The 23,349-nt window shown below is 36.6% G+C and overlaps 4 protein-coding genes across 4 annotated transcripts; 3 read left to right on the forward strand and 1 right to left on the reverse strand.

Annotated features, from left to right (window-relative positions):
* Positions 1–12,400: 12,400 nt before the first annotated feature.
* BDBG_00298 (uncharacterized protein) lies at positions 12,401–13,399 on the reverse strand. Its single transcript, XM_002629006.2, has one exon. It carries the CDS (start codon positions 13,073–13,075, stop codon positions 12,677–12,679), a length of 399 nt encoding a protein of 132 aa, XP_002629052.2. The 5' UTR covers positions 13,076–13,399; the 3' UTR covers positions 12,401–12,676.
* Positions 13,400–15,708: 2,309 nt separating this feature from the next.
* Positions 15,709–19,481, forward strand: BDBG_00299 (uncharacterized protein). The gene is made up of 5 exons (XM_031719831.1): positions 15,709–16,610; positions 16,790–17,472; positions 17,585–17,902; positions 17,978–18,355; positions 18,480–19,481. Exons 1-5 carry the CDS (start codon positions 16,292–16,294, stop codon positions 18,666–18,668), a joined length of 1,887 nt encoding a protein of 628 aa, XP_031575726.1. The 5' UTR covers positions 15,709–16,291; the 3' UTR covers positions 18,669–19,481.
* A 1,209-nt stretch (positions 19,482–20,690) lies between these two features.
* Positions 20,691–20,990, forward strand: BDBG_16081 (uncharacterized protein; the record flags this gene model as incomplete). The annotated part of the gene is made up of 1 exon (XM_031724104.1): positions 20,691–20,990. One exon carries the CDS (start codon positions 20,691–20,693, stop codon positions 20,988–20,990), a length of 300 nt encoding a protein of 99 aa, XP_031575727.1.
* Positions 20,991–21,275: 285 nt separating this feature from the next.
* Positions 21,276–23,345, forward strand: BDBG_00300 (rhomboid protein 2). The gene is made up of 6 exons (XM_002629008.2): positions 21,276–22,101; positions 22,233–22,370; positions 22,447–22,528; positions 22,589–22,654; positions 22,729–22,850; positions 22,934–23,345. The coding sequence occupies exons 1-6, from the start codon at positions 21,915–21,917 to the stop codon at positions 23,149–23,151; spliced, it is 813 nt and encodes a 270-aa protein (XP_002629054.1). The 5' UTR covers positions 21,276–21,914; the 3' UTR covers positions 23,152–23,345.
* The last annotated feature ends 4 nt before the right edge of the window (positions 23,346–23,349 follow it).

Raw genomic sequence — 23,349 nt, forward strand, 5'->3', positions numbered from 1 at the left:
ACTGAAAAATGCTCATTCTACATGCAGAAGATTGATTTCTTAGATTATATTGTTAAGATGAATGGCATTTCAATGAACAGGAGCTGAGTCTCTGTTATTAAGAACTGGCCAGCACTGTGAATGTACTGCAAGATGCAGATGTTTCTAGAATTTGTAAATTTCTACAGATAATTCATCTATACATATTCACAGATTACTGTCTCTCTTACAGATCTGTTGAAGAAAAGTATGAAAGACAGAAAAACAGAACTGTTTATTCTCATTCAAGATATCATGCAGGTGTTTGCAGAATTGAAACAAGCTTTCACAGATGTTATAATACTGAATCATTTTAACCCTGACTTACTCAGTCAGTGTGAGACTGATACATTCAGAAATGAGATCTGTAAAATCTTTTCACAGTTGACATTGAAGACCTTTCAATATTGAAAGGATCAGAGAATAATCATTTCTGAAGAAACAGGCAATGAATTGTCTGTAAGAGAAGGCTTTTTCATAAAGTCTATAAGATACTGTGAATAGAGATCAGTGACCTTCTTCTCTAAGAAGTTATTACTTACACAGAGAAGATATGATACTCATGATCAGAAGATGTTAGTAATTGTCAAATTCTTTAAGATCTGATGACATTATCTTCAGAATAGTAAGTACTCAGTGTAAGTTCTCACTGATTATATAAATCTGTGTTACTTCTTGACAACAAAGAGCTTGACAGAACATTAAGTCAGATGAGCAGAGCTGCTTTCAGAGTATGATTTCTATATCTGATACTGTTCAGATCAGCTTAATCTTATTAACACACTATCTAGATAATCTGATTATAATATTGTTGATGCAGAGAAGAATTCTATAAAAGAACCTCTGTTATCACTGTAGAAGAAGCTGGCTGCAGAGGGTTGAGATTCTCTAAAGCTCAGAAACAGTGCTGAAGAGGCAGCTGCATGACTCAGTATAGAAGATGAAAGAGAACTCAGGTCTCTGTGAGAGACTGACACTGAAGATCATGAGCTTCTCATGTCACATCTTGCAATTATTGAATTGATAAAGAATGAAACAGTCTACAACCTTTCAACCTAACTACTTTTAAAATTCATTGATAAGTTACAGAAGAGGGACATCTCTACTGCAGCTCAAATTCAGAAGTTGAAGAAGAAAGAGTTCAGTTTGAACTTGAAAGAGACAGGCTCTGAGTGAAGTGATGCTGCTAAGAAATCAAGTCACTGATAACTAGAAGAATGTGAACTTCTACTACTGAATAATTCAGTCTTCATCCCTCATAACAGAGCAGTGTGCTAGAAGTTATTAAGAATTTATCATGATGATTCTTATACAGGGCACTTCAGGTTAGAGAAGATTAAGAAGCTTCTAAAATATAAATACACTTAAGATAAGCTTCAGACAGATGTTAAAGAGTATATTAAAACTTATAATATCTGTTAAAGAATAAAGATTCTGCAGTATAAGTAATACAGTAAGTTGATATCACTGTCTATTTCAAAGAGCTTATGATAGAATCTATCAATGAATTTCATAGTTGACCTGCTGAAGTCAATAAGAGTCAAAGAATATGACTCAATTTTGATCATTGTTGATCACTTCACAAAGATGATCAGATATATCTCTACTTATAAAAAGATTAAAGTCTCTGAATTGACTGACCTGTTTTTAGATATCATCATTCATGATCACAGTGCTCTGAAATTGTTGATAACAGATCAAGAATCCCTCTTCATCAGTAAATACTGATTGGCTTTTTACTATTATCTTATAATAAGACATCTTCTCAGTACTGTATTTCATCTGCAGACTGATGATCAGACTGAACATCAGAATCAGACACTAGAACAGCATCTTCAAGTGTTCTATTCATATTATCAGAATAATTGACTCAAACATCTTCTGATCACTGAATTTGTATATAATAATGTAAAGAATACAATCTTAAAGATATCTTCTTTTCATACTTATTATAAATATAATTCTTCATTACTCAGTGACATTGCAGACAACATTTCAAAGAGAGGAATAGATAGTCAGAATGTCAGACAGATACAGAGAATGAAGTATTTCTCAGTACTAGAAGTAAAAGCAAGATTGAAACTTTTGAATAAAATTCATGAGAAGATAGTGAAAAGCATTCATTATGTTCAGAAGTAGCAGATAGAATACTATAATTGAAAACATCTTTCAATGAAGTTCTTGATAGAGAATCAAGTACTACTTTTAGCAAAGAATATCAAGATAATGAGATTATATAAGAAGCTCAGTGAGTGGTGACTAGAATCTTTCCTGGTAACAAGAGTAGTAAGTAAGCAGATATATAAGTTGAAATTACTCACAGAATTGAAATCAATTCATTCTGTTTTTCACATTTTCTATTTAAAGCTCTATAAGCAACATCTCAGAGCAGAGCTATCTCAGTCAGATAACATTGAGATTAAGAGTGATACTGAATATCTTATACAGAAAATATTGAACAAGTAAACATATTACAGTAAGCTTTAATATCTTATTAAATAGAAAAATTATTCATTATCAGAGAATTCATGAGAACTGCTTGAGTATTTGAAAAATGCTGAGAAAGAGATTATAATCTATAAGACAGCTAGTAAAGACTGTCTCATTACATATCAGAGACATTGAATAAGAAACACTACTTGAGACTTCTCATTTTTTTCAAAGAGTTTTTTAGAGATAATCTCACAGTAATGAGTCAGTGTCTTGTAGACTCTATAGCACTCTTCTTCTATTTTCTCTCAAAGGGTTTTTAGAAGTTTAATGAGACTACACAAGTATAAAATTCCTGAAGCAGTTAATAAGAAAAGAAAGAAATATTTGAAATTAATAAAAAGATTAATATTATCAATCTGCAGGCTGCTGCTATTCTAATGAGGTCACAGCTCACTGAAAAAGTAAAAAGAGAGATTAGAGTCTACTTATTAATAATTATATTCTTATTAAACTCATTCTTCACTGTTGAAGTCTTCAGCATCAGTATCTTTGTCTGCTGAGAAGTTAGCACTGTGATACTGCAGAGAAGCATGCTACAGAAGAGCATGAGAGATACTGAAAGTATTAACTTATTAACTTATAAAGTATCTCAGTTATCTGTTTTAACTGAAGTAAGATTCTCTTCAATCAGTGATTGATCTTCACAGTGCTTTTAATAGCAGTATCAGCTGACTTCTTCTTGAGATCAGTCATTCTGAGATGTTTTTTCATCTCAGAGATTCATGCTTTCATCTTCTTTTACAGATGAGCAAGAAGAACCTTCTCAGTCTTGATAGAATCTGTCAATACTTGAAGCTTCAAGACTCTCACTCTATACTGCTTGAGCATCTAGACTTCTTATCAGAACTGACATGACATCTTTCTATGAGATAATACTTACAGAGAGACAGAAGTTGTTGTTACAGATACAATGAAAATAATGAAAGTAAGAGAAGAGATGAATGTATAAAATTCTCCCCTTCTTCAGCTACTTAGTACAGTATAGACAAGTAGTGATACTGATCAGAGGCTGCACTGAAGCCTTCTCATAGAGAGAAGATGAAGGAATCATGAGACTCTGCAGACTCAACTCAGCAGTATTCTGAGCAGGGCTCAGACATGCTGCAGAAGAGGAACTACAGATTGAGCTTCTCAGAGTCACTGTCTTCAGAATCAAGCTCTTTCTGAGTTCCTCTCTGAATGACCACATGGGGTCATATATCACTATATTGGCTGAGGGAGGGAGCAGCGTTGCAATAACAGTGAGAGGGGTGAGAAACAGATCAGATATGAATGAACTAATCAGCAGAAGGGATAACACCTCACTGCAAGGCACAGTGACTACTGCTGCAGCTGTAAAAGAAGCAGAAGAAGAAGAAGATATGACAATGAGAGTGATGCTTCTGTGACTCATTGATGCCACTGTCTCTGCCTTCAATCTGGCTTTCTTGACAGTCATGAAGGCCGTCACCACATCATGAAGACATTTACTCACTAGAAAATATCAGAATAAGTTCTTGATTGTTCTTCAAGAATGATACTCTCATGCACTCACTATTATGATTGAGAGAGAGGAAGAAAAATGTTTCACAGAGAGAGAGAATCTTTTTGAAAAATCCTGTCACTACTGTTAGCTTTGTCTCTAAAAATACATCACTTTTGCAGAGAATTCTATACATAGAATGAAATATATTAAGAGATCTGCAAGTCACTTGTTAACTACATTTTTCATATTTTAAATTAATATATAAGGAACTCACTTATCACATATTTAATTTGAATAAAGATGAGAAAAGAAAGATCTACACAGTCAGTAGAAAAACTCATCTATTTCTTTATATCACACACAGCACATGCACTGTCAATTGATTGATAATTATTGCTATATAACAAAGATAATTCCTAATCTGATAATCTTGAGAGCATAGAGACTATGCTCTTAAAGAGAAGAGTATTATCATACTTTCAGCTGTGTCAAGGCCTTATTGCAGTTTCACACAGCTCATCACTTTCATGTGAATAATTTCATTCTATTTGAACTAGTTTTCAACTGCTCTATAACATTATTCAGATATATTATAGAAAGATTCAATTGATAAATATAAGAACTCTGCTTCTATACAAGATCAGCAGATTACTTTTTCTTGATAGTGAGATACTGCTGAGGTATCACTTCAGCTATTCTCACTTATGAAATGAGAGAAGATATTCACTCATTGTCTATATAGAATAGCTAAATGCTGACTTCTTATGAAAGAAGTCAGTGATTCATTTCTTTTACTATGAAAGAAATATATATAAGAGTTACTGTATATCTTATACAATCTTCTTAGTATACTAAGTATTATATCTATGATATTCTCACAATAACTCTGTAGCCTATGAGCTTGCTATTTAAGCAAGATAGTTAAGCTTACTTATACAGCTTCTTAAACAACTATCTTTACATGATGCTGCTGACTAGCCACCGCTTCAGTTCCGTCATGTTACAGTGTTATTAAAAATTATTATCTGATAGAGTAACTTATCAGCTCAGTAGTAATTTTCTGATTATTTTTCTTTTATTGTCTGCATTCTGATGACTTCAGATGTCAGAAAATTTCTTCAGAGTTATGACTAGTTCATGATAAATGTTTCTGAATAAAGTTACAGTGATTATAGCAGAGAGATAACTCTTCAGTAATCTGCAATGCAATCTGTTAATAATTATTTCATAGTTCATCTCAGTGTTTGTATTGAGTTTTTCATAAATTTCATGACCTGAAATCAGATATGAAGAATGAAGTGATTATTTACTATGATTGAAAGAGAGTATTCTGTGTTAAATTATAAATAACATAGACTTTGTAATTCACAGTAATTTCTTGAAGAGTTTGTGAATCTTTAATAGAAGTAAAAGAAGTAAAAGAAGTGAATTCAGAAGACATGATAATAATTTAAGAAAGATGATAATTTATTTTCAATAACTGATCACTGATGTGTGTAAGAAGAATTAATATAAGAGAAAATAATCTTCTTTCTTAGCTTAGTTATAATTTTAGTACTAACTTAGATTGAATATCATCAATGTATAAAAGTAAACAAATAATCTTGATTAATCTCTATCATATTTCTTGAAATATATTAATATTATGAAAGAGAGTGTTATTAAATTGTATTATTAGATAATATCATTAAAAATATATTAATATTATAAATATCAATATTGAAAAAATGTTGATACTTATACATTATAATGACATGATAGTTGAATATATATATATATATTATTCCTGACATTGATAATTGATTACAACTTGTACAATAATTTTTGAAAACTCAAAATTAATTTCAATTATTAACTAATAGTTACAAACTTATAACTAATTAATATAAAAAGAAAAAAACTTTTTCTACTTATTATCTTTCTTCTCTTTCTCATTCTTCTTATTATTCTTCATAATTCACTTCTCATTCTTATTCTCCTTCTTCTTCTCCTTATCTGAGATAATAATCATCTTAAAATCTCTCTCTGCTGCCTTCTCAGAAGAGAGTTTCTACTGCTCTCTCTCAGCCAGGTCAATCTGTGCCTCAAAATCCCGCATTTCCTGGTCTGCTGCCTCAGGTTTCATCTCAGCAGTAAGCAGATTGACATGCTCAGAGAGTAGAACTATCTTCTCAATGTTCTGAATCATGAAGTGCATTTAAGATCTGAACAAGGTCTCAATTCTCTTCTCTATTAGCTTCTGCTAATTAATTAGAGAACAGAAGTGTTATCAAAAATCATTATCTCTTAATAAAAAACTTATCAGTTTTGACTTCTTTATCTTCTACTTTAATACCTTCTCAATCTTCTTCTGCTATTACTTATTTACAGTAACACTCTTCTTCTCTCTCTCTCTCTTTATCTTGATCTTAAATCATTCTCAGAACTTCTCCTGATCTCATCACTACTGTATGAGACTCTTCACTATCTTCTTTTTCAATCTCTTATAAGTGATGTCATTCACATTATTTCTATACTTAGTTTAGTCTAAATCTATTAGAAGTATTACTTAAAATTGTTATTATTCTACTCTCTTACAGAGCCTCTTCAAGGCATTATAATGTATCTTACAATCTATCTCTTCATGCTTGAATGCCTTCTTCTTCTCTCTCTTCAATCTGTGATAATGCTCATGTGTCTTGATGATCCGCAGGACTGCAGAATATTTAAAGAAGAATAACATAATTGATTTTAATAAGTGTTGAAAGAGAGGTGAAGACAGGCAATGATATGATAATAATGATGATAGTGATAATGATGATGATGATAATGATAGTGATAATGATAATGATAATAATAATAATGATAAAAGAGAGAGTGCATTGAAATATATTATTAACTTATCAAATATAAATAGATAAAGAAACTATTAACAGCTTTCAGAGATGTACAGAAACAGCTACAGTATTGCATAGCAACATTATCTTTATTTAATACATGCACTATTGATATTCTTTGTATGTATTTATTATATAAGAAATACATGCAGAAAACAGATCTTTGTTGCTAGAAAGAATAATTGCAGCAATTCTCTATTTTCATATTATAAAGATAAGTTATTCTCATTTCTTTCTTCTCTCTTTTCTCTTCTTCTTCAACCCATCACTAAGTTCAAGCTGATATGAAAACTATTAAAACACTCATAGAAACTCTTAAATTGAAGAGTATAGACTAATCAAATTTTAAATGCAGATAAATTAAATTAATTCAATAATACTAATTATTCATTCTCTCTTCAATAAAACAATAGTTGTGTCTTTCTCTCCCTTCTCTCAAACAAAACATGACTTGTGAAAAGTGAGTATTATATCAGATCATAATAATCAACACAGTCTCAGCATGCAGAGCTGTATATATACAGCACATGCTGGACTGAGAGACTGTGTGAGTTGCAAACTGACAGCAGTATCTCAGAAAGAGCTGTGCAGTGTGAAAAAGCTACAACTCTCAGTCATGTATACAGAGAATGAATTATCACAGTAAGTGTATATACATTGCATGAAAGTAATGCTTTTTAATAACACTCAGTCTCTGATATCATGAAAATAGAGTCTCTTCATGAGATCTGTTTTTATCAGAAGTCAGAGAATCTTATATTTCTCAAGATCATCTTCATATGCCTTGTCTGTGAAATTGATGAGAGAAATCATTGATTTCAGTATTCTGTTCTTGATGTCATTCAAGTAACAGCAGAGTTCACTCTGATCATACTTTTTAAGTGTATATTTTCTAATCATTCACATTTATACAGATATATACTGATTATTTATTAAGTGATATTAAGATAATAATTCATCACAGCTGTGTTACTCTCACTATGAGAAATATATAATTGATAATAAACATTGTAAAGACTCTGAGAAGTAAGTATTTTGAGAATGCTGCAGCTCTGTGATCTTGATTTTTTTTTGTTTTTATTTTTTATTTTTTTCTTTTTCTTTTCTTTTTTTTTTTTTTTTATTGTGATTTTTTCTTGTGTTTGTTTTGTTTTTTGTTTTTTATTTTTTTTTATATTTTATGTTTTTTTCATAATTAAAATTATATGAATTATGATCTGTGTTCAGAAAAGTAATGATATTTAATAACACTCTCTGTTGAATTTTCAACAAATGAGTACTATGTTATGATATTATGTAAGTAAGAAATGATTTTATAATCTTATTTAATACCATTCTCAATAATGAAATCAGAATGAAAATGTGACTAAGAATTCAAATATATTCTTTATCTGAGACTAGATTTTTATTTGAAAAGTGAATCTGAGACCTTTAATATCTGAAATAATGTGATTTGAGATCAATGTGATGAATACAAACCATGATCAGAAGTAATACTTTTAGACAATGTGATAACTGTAAAGTTTGATTCTGGTCTCAGACACGGTCACATGATCAGTCTATCTATAACTACTCAGTTAACATAGTATAAGAGATTAAAACATTCATTAAAAATCATCATTCAAAAGCTTGTAAATGATGTAAATGATGTTCAAATCACTAATCTAGAAGATACTGCAGCTGAGCTTATCACTGAGCTTTGTAAACTCTGTTATCTATCTAATACAAAAAATCAAATATCTAGACATCTTTATATTAGATCTCAAATACCATTTGAATGTCTATACATGAATATCACACATGACTCTACACAGTGCTATAATAGTGAGTGTTATCTCATACATTTCATATGTGATTATCTACATTTTCATATAGCTATAACAGCTATCTGAAAATCAGAAATCTGAAAAGCTCTTAGATAAGCTATTAATTGAATTAAACATCAATTTAACTGTACTATAAAGATTATTTATATTAATAATAATACTGTAATCAAGAAAGCAGATAATTTCATAAATTAAGTGAATAATGAAGATCTAGAGATGAAGTAGTCTTTAGAGTATATTTATAAGTAAAATGATACAGCAGAGCAAGTAGAAGCAATATTAATAATAAAGATAAAAACTCTACAGATAGAATCTCTTCTATCATAATCACTTTTCTCTGAGATTGCACTTACTGTTATCTATCTAGTGAATTGAATCTCTACTAGAATTCTAGATTGAAAGTTATCTCTATAAGTATTGAAAGAATTTCTACAAATCAAATCTCACTTCTATACTTATCTTTGAATCTACAGATATCACATCTATACAAAGATACTGAATGAAGTTCTTAATAGAAATCACTTACAGAAGCTAGATTTCTGTGCATATATTGAATATCTAGTTGAATATGATTCTACAAACATCTATTGAATTTGAATTTCACACTTAGAACAGATGATAAGAGTAAGAGATGTAATATTTAATGAGAATAGAAAATTCAACTCTGAAGACCTCTATATTAAAAGACAACTAAGAGATTGAGTATCTAAAGAGATGAAGCTTCTATATATAAAAGTTCAAGAATCATCAATGACTTCTATCAATCAATTGAAAGAGATTATAGATGCAGATATTAATGTTTTTCACTCTGAAGAAAATACTCAAAGCTCTGAAAAAATAGAGGAGAAGAATAATAAGTATAAATATTATAATATTTCAATTCTTTCTAATGTTTTAATTCTTTCTACACTAGGTTTAATATCAGAGTCAACAGATTCTGATGTTGATATTAATACTTATTCAGCTGTGATAGATAATTAAACACAGAACATTATATCTAGAGCTTATAATATCAGTGCTGATTTTAATGAAGCTAATATCATTGAAGATTACAGAATATGAAAACACAGAGCTGTTCATCTTATGACAGTTGAAAATGTCAAAGACAATTCTTATTAAATGATTAATAATATATTCTCTCATTCAAATTCTCACACAGACTTTAACAAGTCTCAAAATTTATTTTCTAATACTGTTTTCATAGTTATTAATAATACAGCTACATCAACAGCATTTATATCAACTTTGAGAATTCATAGATCTCAACTATCAGATTCACTGAATCACTGAACAGATATTAAAAAACACTTATATTATAAAGAATTTGAGAATGCTGTTAAGTAAGAATAAGATAATATATCTTTACAGAATATATATGAAATTACTAGCAGATTATAGAGAGATATCTCAATTATTTCTCTATAATAAGTATTTATCTATAAATTTGATAATGAAGATTTTCTTTTAAAATACAAAGCTTATATCTGTATATACAGAGATCTTCAATCAATTACAGATCTTACTATAAAAGCTTATATACTAGCTATCAGAGATCTCTGAATCTTATTAGCTTTAACAGCAGTATTTAATCTAGATATAGAATAGTTAGATGAAATTAATATCTTTATTAATAGTAATATTGATGAGCTAGTATATATGAAACTATCTGATAAATAATGAAAGTTGAAGAAGATGTAAAATTTAAAGTATATAAATTATGTATTAAAACTTCTATAAGTACTATATGAATTATACAGATTACTTCTTCTCTGATTAAATGAACTATCTTCAATATTGAGAACACTAGGCTTTATCTCTATATTAGAGAATTGATGTCTCTTCTCTAATAATTAATTAATTATCTTCTTCTATATGAATAATATCATCATTCTATTATAATGAGAAGATTTAAAAGAAAGAGATTAACTAATCAAAGATCTTAAAAACATCTATAAGATCTGATAGATAAGAGATTTGAAATGATTTCTTAACATGTGAATAATATACAATTATCTCAACTTGAAGCTCTGACTATATCAGAATGTCTATATTAATAAGATAGTTGATATATATTATCTTACACATATCTGCAAGGTATATATCTCACTAACTAATACTCTGTTAGAGCCTTTTAATAAGTCAGTTATATCTGCAAAAATTCATCATTATTAATAATATATTGACTTCTATATTTACTCAGCAGTGATGACTTACTCTGATATTATATATACAGTGAATAAACTAGCTATATTCATGATAAATTCATTAGAATATCACTCATCAGAGATGAATAGAATAATATCTTATTTACATAATATGAAGAATCTTGCTATTTAATATAATAATAACATTGACAGATCTCTACAACTTAATCTCAAACCTGATATTATTGAAGCTATCAGTGATGTCTCTTTTACAGATAATTCAGATTATCACTCTATATAAGAATATATCTTCAAACTATTCAGTGAGACTGTTGATTGAAAATTAAATAGATAGATAATTATAACTATATCTATCACAGAAGCTGAGCTTATTACTATCTCATAAGCTGATAAGAAGTCTATCTGATGAGATAGATTCTTTTAACATATTCAATTTAAATCTGATCACAAGATTTATATTCAATGTGATAACTATCAAACTGTTAATATTCTTATGAAGAAAGATCTCTCTATAATCACAAAGCTCTGTCATGTTGATATATATGAAAGCTGGCTCTGAGAACATGTTCAATTCAGTGATATTACAGTTGATTGAGTGCCTACAGCTCAGATGCTAGTGAATGGCCTCACTAAGACTCTGCCATGCCAGAAATATACAGAATTTGTCAAGATACTAGGCCTAGTTGATATATCAGATATCATCAAGATATAAGCAGAATGATGATATAAATAATCTATCTTGATATAATCTCTACAGATTCATCTACACTCTTTTTATTGCAGCTTCATTTACACTTTCATTTATATGTTACATTCACTGAAGAGGGTGTATCAGGAAAAAGAGATTATATACTACTGAACATCATCAACATTGTATTACTACAATATTTCTCATCATCATCATCAGCTTACTACAATGCTCATTTAATACTCACTTATACTAGCTCTCTTGGCTCGCACATATATTTTACTATAAATAGCTCTATCTTTTGTATGAAATAGATATATTAGATAGTGTACAGATAATATAACAAGCAGATCTTGATACACATAAGATTCATATGTCTCCAACATATTCATCCGTGACACCCAATCCGACAGAATGGTCCGAACCGCCAGCCAGATAGATTTAATTATTATTCCTTAAAACGCCGGTAATTCCGATTTTCAACAGGTCTTCTCATTTCCAGCTTTTGTCTTGAACCAATAATTCCCAATTGCAAGAAAAAATAATAGCTACATTACATGTAAGTTTCCTCAGGCAGTTGGAAATATATTACAGATTACTCTGCCAGTCTCTTGAAACCTCAGTATGACATACAACCCTGCCAATAATAATAATAATAATAATGATAATGATAATTATAGGGACCTAGAACGTATCCGGTAGTTAACTGGTAATAATAATAATAAGGAATAATAATGCGCATAACGTTTCACGTACTGACTGGGGTGCCAATTATGCCGCGTATTAATTTTTATTATTACTTCGACTCGAAGAATAATTATTATTATTTAATAATAATAATAAACTGGCAACCTCTGCCATACCATGCTTCTGGGAATAAATGTACACTTGGAGCTAAATAAGTTAAAAGAGAGATAAGCATTTGTTTCGGCCCAGCGCACTCCATGAATATTATCCTGTGTCTGCCCAACCCGTTCATCGATATCTTCATACTATATACGCAATACTGCGCACATCAATCCTCTCCCTCAAGCATTACAATGCGGCACAATTAGAAACCAAGAGGCCATGCTGAGAATTCCGTGCCAGGACCAGAACTTCAAACAGAATATCCAGCAGCAGACCTGGCATCAATTCTCTCCAGATCAAAGACAAGGCGCGCTCTGGTCTTCCTGTGCATGCATGCTAGGGTGACTTCCACATGTACATGTTACAAGTTTTGCAAAAGATAAAATGTCGCAGGTATCTATCGCAAACCCTTCCGCTGTCCACCGTCGTAGGAGCTGTCGTCGCTTGGCCCTATCGTCTTGAACCACCTCGAACCACGTCCATCGCACTGACACCCGATAAAAACGGATTTTCCACGGTGGCAGATCTACGATCCACACCACCCTGCCTATCCCAGCACGGCCATGGGAAATCTCCTGCACGTCAAAATTGAGAGTGACGATACGGATGAATGGCGGCGGCACCGTTTTCGAAACAGTCATGTTATTAATAATAAGGAGGGCGAAAGACATGTCTCCGCTGCTACATGAAGTCATCCAAGAGCCTGAGAGTGAAAGCTGATTGATGGGGTGTTATGTTATTACAGTGCCTTCAGGCTCCCACCACGTTTGGATGTTTCATCTCATGGCCAGTAGTGAGTTGTGGTGAGGGGAAGGGGTTTGTTTGTTGGATACATGTCCTCCGAGGTAGTTTCCTGCTGAAGCATTTGTCACAGGGGGATCTGATGGTGGTTTCTGTTCTTTTTCTGCAGAGTCACCAGGTCATTGACCAAATTGACCACCCATGAAGAATGCACGCGGCGTTCCCGCTGATCACCGAAGGGGTAGGTTTTTTTTTTTTCCATCGCGGGCCGAGGCAACAGACAAACAGACAGACAAAATCTAGTTCAACATTCACAAGTATCTTGTATAGTCTATAGATAGAGATAGAGATAGCAAGAAACTTAAATCATCTTCACTTCATAGTAACAGAGATATAAATATTCTCCGATAATGAAATATTGCTTTCAGCTCCTGTCCAAGTCAGCTCAAGCAAATGAATGAAGTTACTGCTGATTAAATGTGAAATCTTAGGCTGTTTCATGACATGGCAGTGGTTGCAGGTGGGGTGGTGATAAAAGCTCCTCAGAATAGCTTAAATATTAGCTCAGGTCTGTGTATGATGTTGAACAACAGTACTCTATTCACAGAAAAGATTGCTGCTCTTATCCCTTGATCAATTTGCATTTGATTGACTTCTCATTAACAAGCTAAATTCAAATAAGCTGCATAGCAAACCCAACTCTATCTAATTAATATTTCTGCATTATCAGAAGTAATAGAGAAATCAATAATTTTTAATAAAACCAATTTTTATTTTCATATTTCTACTATTTAACTATAGTTATATGAAGTATCAGATCAAGACAGATACAAGTAGAATGAAATATGATCATGTACAGTAGTACTACATTTAAGTTTCTACACAGCACCAGCACAAACCACTCATACCGAACAACCGAGCAAAAAAAAAAAGCTCTCTATTTTTCTCAAATCAAGCCTTGAAAAACCCTCGCGCCACCGGCCCTTGGGAAAAACGTCAGATGATCCCGCTCCCCGCCCCATATGTAACGGCTGCCATTGGCCCGTCCGTTGTTAGCTGGATTATTATTGCTTGCTTATTAGTCTCTAACTAGCCTCTAGTTAGCCCTGCTGTGACGATGATGATGGCTGGGCGGAAGTGCCGGATAGCTCTTCTCGCTCAGGAGTCAGCCAGCACAGATAGATCAGAGATCATCGAGAGGGGGGGATGAGGACGCTGTTACTAGGGCAGAGAGAGGCACTAGACCCCCCCCGAATACGGGGTACGCGGATATGATTCATACATACGGAGTACGATGCGTAGATAGCTCGTGGCTGGCTTTGAAATGAAATTTCACAGTTCAGTTGTGTAGAAAGTTGTTCATACGTAGCTTATTTTATAATTTAGTTCAGTTGTTCATTTACAATTTTTAAATCGTTTCTTACCATTTTATATTATAGGTTTGTCGATTTCTCCGCTTGGGAAACTACATAACTTTTCATAATCACAACCCTTGAAGAAAAAAGACGAAGATCCCGTCAACTGTCGCATCGGCCATGCCATCATAATTATTTATTCATAGCCAGCCCTAAACTTTAATAAAGGACAGAAAAGAAAAAAGAAATCCACAGTGGAGACTTTTCGGCATCGGGAAGAAGGGTATGTAAAAAGGCAAAAAAAAAAAAAAAAAAAAAAGCGGGGACAATGGCGCCCCAGTTATTATTATTAAGAATGATTCCCTTGCTATAGACTAGACACGATGATGATAGCTGATAACTACAAAGTGACGAAGTTGCCGGATCCAGCCCCATGCTGCTGGCTCTTCAGGTCTCACGACGGTGGTTTTTTAACCATTTATGTCCTAGAGACATCGTCGTCATGAGGAGAGAGAGGAGGGGAGGGGGGGGGGGATTCAGAGAGGCATTTTATTATTATTATTACCTATGATTATGATTATGATTTGTACTGTACATACATAACATAGTTCCCAGAGATACCCGAAGGCCGAAGGGGTCCGCCGTGAGGTCCAAAAAACAAAAAAACAAAAAAGATGAGATGGATGACATGTCAAAGTCATTTTTTTATTTGTTGTGTACAGCGTAGCCTAACTACTGACTGCACTTACTACTACTACAGTCCTACTATGCACAACGCATCGGTATATCATGTGTAGAACCATCATAGCACACCACTATAGCATGGCAAGTATGTAGAAATAATGACGGGAGAAATGCTGCAGAATTTCTATGAGGCATGAGTCCTACTACTCAATGTACATGTACATGTACATTAACTTACATACTCTGTACAAAAAAAAGTAGTGAGTTAGCTGCAGGGAACTGAGGGAGGCAAGGTTTTTTGTTGGTTCAACCTAGCAAGAAGCCTGGACCGCCCAAATAGTAACTAACTAGTTAGTAGTGTAGGGAGTAACTTTAACTAGTTAGTAGTGTAGGGAGTAACTTTAACTAGTTACATAGAAAAGAAAAAAGAAACCTAGCGAGCTGTTTGCCGGGCTAGCTAGTCTAGTCGCAAAACGCTAAATGGGGCATGGGCATCATAGTTGAATAATTATTAATCCGGCGCTTCTACATAGATTATTGTGAGAGAAGGGGAAGAGACGCCTTCTGACCCGATCAGATGAAAAGAAGAAGAGAGAGAGAGAGAGAGAGAGAGAAAGAGAATAAGGAAAGGGAAATCAGCTTCCGATTCCGAGATATTTTATTCAGTGCAAACATTTCTTTTCTTTTTCATTTTCGTTTTTTCATTTGTTATTTTTCAAAATTGCTTCCCCTCTTCTTATCTTCTTATTAATCTTCCTCTTCGCCCTTTCACCTAGCTATAATCATCTAAAAAGCATTTTTGAGAAACGCATGCATCCCCCCCTCCCCTTCCCTTCTGCCTAACCTAATACCTAATAACACCTGTGCCCCCGTGTCTGATCAGCTATCACTCACCACCCTGCAAGCTGATTCACAGGGCCCTTACATTCACCAACTATCCAACCCCCCTCCCCCCTCCCCTTTTCCCCGGCCCAACTTCCCGAGTGTCTCTTGCAGGTTTCCCACGTTGTGTCTTCCCAAACCCACAAGCCTATATATACTGCCATCGCGCACAAGATTCCGGTTACATACTTCTTATCTACTGTGGTCGATAACAGCATATAACTCTCTTCCGCATCCCAGTGGGCGGCCATGCTGCGGACAGCGCCCTTCGCCGCTCCCAAGGGAGGAGCTCTCTGGCTACTCTTGTTCCTGGCAGTCGCCGTTCTCGCACATGGTGACAATGATGCCGCGCATGGCAATACGGATATGGGCATGGGCCATGGTCATGGTGATGGTGGTGGTGGTGGACCGCACAGCTCTAACGGACATAGTAATAGCACGCCGTCATCGTCACCATCATCCAACAGCTCTAGCCCCATGAGCTACTTCGCGTATCAGAAACATGCAGGCTCCATAATAGCCCATGTCGTCCTGATGGTTATCGCGTGGTTCTTCATACTGCCAATTGGTACGCATATAATAAGCTATTCTCAAATGCACACATATTTTGCGAAAGACAGATTGAAAAATGGAAAAAACAAAAAACAAATGGACTTGTCAAAATACAACCAGGAAAAAAAAAAAAGTTTATACATTTTGCTAACCATTGTGCGCCGTTACGCTTGGCTCTTTTTTTTCCTTCTGTAGGTGTCATGTTAAGCGTCGCCCGATCGCGACTTGCCTTACCTGCGCAATTCGTTTTCCTCATCGTAAACGCCTTAGGGTTACTACTAGCAGCGGTGTATAACAGTCAAGTACCTAATCTATACGAAAACAACGTACATAACAAGATCGGCTGGATCGCGACCTGGGTTATGGTCGCGGAGGTTGTCATGGGCCTTTTGTTTGCGTATTCCGGCGGTCGTCAGGGCGCCGACACGTACACTGGCCCGTCCTACGAACGAGTTGCTTTCCTCCCCGTGCCAACTGCGGAGGATGCGCAGAACGAGACTTACCCTGCCGGCCCTTACCATCAGTACCGCTGGTCTGGCGACAGCGGTCAAGGCACTGAACGCAACTCCTCCTCCCTGCGGAGCCGCAGCTGCTCTCCAGAACGTGGCCGACGAATGTCTCGACCAGGCGATCATGATGAGTTTGATGAGAAACCTGAGGATGAAACCAATGATGGCGAAATGCCTATGGTGCCAGGAGCCAACCGGTTCTTCTGGAGTGGTTTTGTGGATAAATTCCTCTCGAGACGGGTCCCTGGAATGCTCTCTAGGCGCGCGCTTAACATCATGAATGTTTTCTATGTCGTCATCGAGAGAACCATTCTAATTCTTGGTTTCATCGCGATAGCGACTGGAGCTGTGGTTTATGGTGGTATCTTCGTAAGTGGATTGGATTGCCGTTCCCTCTCTTATGGTCCATAGCATGGGGGAGGAAGTCAACTATTGTCTTATCTTGTAATAAAATGGATGTCGTGCTAATAATTTCATGCAGCGGGATAATGACATCTTCAACGGTCTTGCCCATTTTATCAAGGGAGGGATCTTCTTCTGGTATGGGTTGCTCACGCTTGGTCGCTGGATGGGATGTTTTGCAGATTTTGGCTGGGCTTGGAACATCAAGCCGTCACGTGCCATGGTGGGGAGATTGCGGGCCTGCATCCCGTCAGGGGAATTTACAGAATCCTTTGTTATCTTCTTATACGGCGCAAGCAACGTCTTTCTCGAACATCTGGCAGCATGGGGCAAATCATGGACTGCGCAGGATTTGGAACATGTGTCGATCTCTGTCATGTTCTTTGGCGGCGGTTTGGTAAGTTCCTTTTTCTTAGTAACTATTATTATTAAACGGTTGAATAGTTAACCCCACTGACGATATAAACAACAGTGTGGTATGCTGGTTGAATCGAAACGAGTTCGAGACTGGATGAATGCTGCTATTTATTCCCCTACTGCTCCTACAGAAGGCTTGCCGTCAGAATCTGTCGAAGTGCCAAAGACTCAACGGGTGCCCCTCAACCCTATCCCTGCACTAATCATCCTGCTCCTTGGCTTGATGATGAGCTCACACCACCAGTCGAGTATGGTGTCCACCATGGTGCACTCTCAGTGGGGAATGCTCCTGGTTGGATTCTCTATTGCTCGAGGTGTGACATACGTCATTCTCTGCCTTAAACCACCGACTTCGCTGCTGCCCTATCGACCACCTTCGGAACTTATTGCTTCCTTCTGCCTCATTTCCGGAGGTCTCATTTTCATGCTGAGTGTAAGTGTTGGTTGATATGAAAAAAAAAAACACATTTGCCCTACCTATTCAGTTGTGTGTTCTTAGAAGCCCATGCCACTTCTCAATTTTTATCTTTTGCTAACGAAACTTCCCTTTTGCTCAGACAAGGAACGTTGTTGAGGCAATGGAACATTACGACCTTCACTCCATGTTCGTATTCACAGTTGCCATGGGTTTCACAGCTTTCATAATGGCGTGGGAAATCTTGTGTATCTCACTCAAGGCATGGGTTACTAAGAAACCAGCGCTCGCCGTCCCACCCCCAGCTGACACGTACCGGTTCCCTGCTTAGAGAAGCAGGAGAAGGAAAAGAAGACAGAAAAAAAAAATGATGAAAAGCAACGTCCCAATTTCATTCCCCGTTCCCGCGTTTTTACTCTGCGTGCATCTGGCGACGGCGGTATCTCCCATTGCCCTCCTGATTTTAGCGATCTGACACGACAATTTTTGTCCCTCAGAAAAGTTGCAGGGCCTTCCCTGTTAATAATACCCTCATATGTTTGAACAGGAGAGAGAGTCGCTCCCCCTCTCTTTACGTTATGCCCCCTTTTTTATTTTATTTTATATTTTATTTTTTTTATTGACCATTTATGTTTTGAAATGTTAGCACCCATGATGGAAGAAGAGATGAAGGACGAATCAAAGATTTTTAAAACAGGAAATATGAAGAACAAAGATAACCTCCCCCCACATTTCCCCGTCTCCAGACTATCTCTATCTCCCCTTCCCCCCCCGCCCCTCTCCTCTCACTCAAATTTCATCATTAGAGAAGTGAAGACTCCAAGTGTGTGCAGCAGCATCTATATGTGTGATGTATTTTCCTTTCGTGTCTATTTCTTTTTTTTCTTATGATACCAAACTGATTTCACTTTCTCCGTCTTCCTTTCTTTCTCCCTTAAATCGATCTAGGGATAGAGCTAGGTACACCTGCCCGGTCCCGGTGACGTTTATGATTATCATTAATCTTTCCGCATTATGCTTTATAGCCCGCCCACCTGCAAACTGTATACCCCCTTCCCCCTTAAATAGAACGATATACCCCTGATAGTCTATGTTGTCTACGGAGTACACCCTGGACAGCTCCCAGTTGATAGTGATAGTTTTTTTTTTTTTTTTTTTTTTTTTTTTGGATATCTTTGCCTCATTTTTTCCCGCTCCCGAGGTCTTCACGTATTTAATCACCCCTTTCGATTCTTCTTATGGCTTTCTTTAAGCTATGTAGCTCCGTTTCCCAGTGTCGGGCCATCATGTTGATGCGGAGGACTAGGACTAGAGATGGAAAGATTGACCACCATTATATGTATGTACAGCCATGTTTCATTTGTGTCAGCTAGGCGCGGAAAACATGTCGTAGGGTAACTGGTTTATCTGAAGCTAGGTATTGTTATTGGCCCCACCCACTCTCCGCTTTTCAATGGTAGTATATTTATACATATACATAGCCGCGCGCCATATATCCGCCACTTAGCAATATGCAACAACCCAAGACAACACAGCTACAACGAGGAATGAGGTGGGGAGTAAGTAGCTAATAATAATTTTTTGACTGGGTGCGCGGATAGACATGCATGGTCCACGGGGTGTATGTATGTATGTATGTATGTATGTATGTACCCCGCTACGGAAGCCGGCGCTGTCAACTTCAGACCTGTGGAGGATACTCTTCTCTGCCTGAGCGAGAGGTAGTCCAATAACTACAAATAAGAGTAATTCATGTGTTTTTTTAATTCTTCTTCCTAGGCTGTTGTGATGGTTTTTTTTTTTTTTTTTTTTTTTTTGCAAAAGAGCAAAGTATAGATTCACGACTATGATTCCTTTTGTGTGTATATTTTGCAAATCTTCCTTAACGTCCTGGCTGGTTCTCTATATAGTTAATGTCCGGGCTGGATCAGGATGTGTCCTTGGCAGATAGCCGCAAATGGCTTCGGCAATCCGAACCTTGTTGCCTGAAGGAGTTGCTTTCATTGTACATGTACTGTACATCATGTTATCATTTTTATAGTAACGATAGAAGTTGTCCATTCGCATAAAGATCCGGTGAATACCCTTTCTTCGTGCGTATTCCGCAATGGTGCAAAAGAGGAGGTCTGATATAAAATATAAAATATAAAAATAGAATGATATTGAACAGAGTAGGGAATGCTACCAGAGAAACCCAACTTTCCAATCAAAGCTGGAGCCTTGCTGGTGATCAAGAATGCCAAGATAATTTATATAACTATAACAAGAGGATCTTATTTCTCGTAGAAACGAATAACCCAGCCAGGCCTGTTGGTGCATAGCCAATCTTGAAACATACAATCAATCAATGAAGATGCCATTGCGGATGACGGGACCGGTACCATCCTGGGCCCATGTCACACTCAAGAAGGGGGCGCAGGAGACGACGGCACTTTTCTCTCAACAGACAAAGCCTCTCTATTCTATCCCGAGCCTTGCGGCCTTTCATCATTTCGTATTCGGAATAAATCAAGTGTCACTCGCTAGCGGCTTGCACGGCAAGGTAAATAAACTTGAAGCACAACCGACCAGAAGGCTTCATGTCGCACGATTGGGGCGGAATGGTCCAGAATTGGGAACCAAAATCGCTCAGATTGAGAATTCCAAACGGTAGGGATATCAACTGACGATACTGCAGTCTTCCCCCGCCTTCATACCGTTAGGGCGTTCTCCAATCCTGGGAAGAATGTGGAATAAGTAAGGGACACGGGAGTGTCTGTTGCTCTCCTTATACGCTAAATCTGTAATTAATTCCTTGGTGAGACTGAGACTTCCCACTGTAAACCTCACCGCTGTCGCGTGTGTTAGAGACGACAGGAATGGAACTGGTCCGAGTCTTTGGCATTGGTATCTCTTAACCTATGCGGTGCGGATGTTGTAAGAACGTCGGCCTAAGTGGCTTGACTGTTTAGGCTTAGCGTCCGCTCCAGCCCGCGGAACTCCCTCCAAGGCTTCAATTTTCAGCTTCGATCAGCTACGACGTATTATTATTATTCTTCTTCTCCACCCAATGCCTGGTCTCCAGCCAAATATCAATCCCTCCTGAGCTTTGCCTTTCTTTCTCCTATAGTTACACGTTTTAACTGAAGGAGACCAGGACTACAGGACAGACTCTGCTCTTTACTTTATTGTGAACTGTCCTTCCACCGATAAACTTGCGCATTTCGCTACCCCATGAGCGACGAGGCTACATTTGCGGCGCATCATAAACCGGCGAACACATTCGCTGCGCTATTCCATCCAAATATTTCCTGACTGACACTAGAGAAAGGACATATACATCGTCTTCTCAAGCCTGTGCTCTGGCCCTTCTCGCTGTTACAAGCCCGCGTTTGCACTCGTGCGCCAAAGGAACCCAAATCGAGCGTATTATTTATATATATATTGTTCTATTCCTTCGGCCAAATCCTTCGCAGCATACCGAGCGCGAATTATTTTGAGCCTAATTCAATTTAGAGAGACCAATACATCCTAGCTTACCTCCAGCAGGTTAACGACTATAAATTTTAAGAGACATTCCGATACATCACGATATAGAATGACGAGCCCGTTCCCACCCCTCCCATTTAGCCTGGGCAGATTACGTTCATATATACTTCGTTTACCCCTATTCACACGCGTCGTCACCTTACTCATTGCGGTATTTGGGGTCTTGGGGATTCAGTCGTTATGGGATGTGGTACAATGGGGTGCCTTGATACCCAGCGAGATAGGATTAGCATCGCGTGCGTATACACGTATTTCGTATATTATATATTGCGGCTAATCAGGAAAATCCTCTGTCGGGGAAGTCGGGGGTATTTTTGCATTTGGATTTCCGACGATATTTACTAACGCTTTGTTCTGATTTTTTCAGTGTACCGACTTAACACATATCCGATTATTCATAATGGGTTGTTCCACACGTTCTGGAATATCGTAGCCCTTACACCGCTCTTGGAGAGGTTTGAGGCGGAACACGGCACCCTTACATCTGTAGCATTATTTGTTGGACGTATGTGTTTTTTTGATTGAACACATCCTAGCGCGGGTTTCCTTTCGAATGAGACTAACCGCTATCACTATTCTAGCACTTTCAACCTTGCCAGCAGGCCTATACTTGCTCTTCGAAAAAGTCATTTTAAGGGGCAATACTGCGGTGCTAGGTTCGAGGTAAGTCCTCATATACAGATGCTATGTTAACGAAGCACAAGTAACTTTGCATCTCTATAGTGTCTGGATATTTTTGCTTCTAGGAATTGAAGCAATAAAAACATTCCAAACAAACCCACACTTTGTGTTAGTTTCCCCATTCTTCGCTCTTTTGCCTTGACCATTTGGTTGTCTGCTAGCTACTGACATCTTGCGGACAGTATTGGAACATATAGAATCCCAACGTGGACAACGCCATTGCTCTTAGTAATTTTGGTGTTTGCGCTCGTCCCCAATACCAGCCTCTTGGGCCACTTATCCGGTCTCGCTGTTGGCTATGTTTGTAAGTTCTGTTCTTGCCTCCCCCCGTCCCGGCAATCTCTGCTGTTTGGTTATCATGGAGGCTGACAGATATGAAAAATGAAGTTGGGCTGGGATACCTGAAATTCCTCGTTCCGCCAGAGAAAATCCTTCGCTGGATCGAAGGAAAACTAAACCTTCTCGCAATATTGCCTCACTATGTCTCCGTTGATCAGAAAACGTATGGAAGGTACGGAATCTTGCCCACCAGAAGCTTTGGGTCGAACGAAGAAACTGGGGCAATAAGCCTTCCACTGGGCTCTACCCAACGACTAGGCCCATAAGAATATTTAGCGAAATTGATACGCATGGATTACTTTCTTGTTGTATATATTTATCTTTAGAGTCTCTTGGTTTTATTCTAGGAGACTAGCATATATAATAATGACTGTTGAATAGAGAAAATCAGGAGGTTTGGCTTTAATAATAACGTAAGCGGTCATTGCGGCATGCCGTAGTCTAACTATCTCCAACTCCGCAAC

Source organism: Blastomyces gilchristii (assembly GCF_000003855.2).
Source record: "Blastomyces gilchristii SLH14081 genomic scaffold supercont1.1, whole genome shotgun sequence".
Lineage (NCBI taxonomy): Eukaryota > Fungi > Ascomycota > Eurotiomycetes > Onygenales > Ajellomycetaceae > Blastomyces > Blastomyces gilchristii.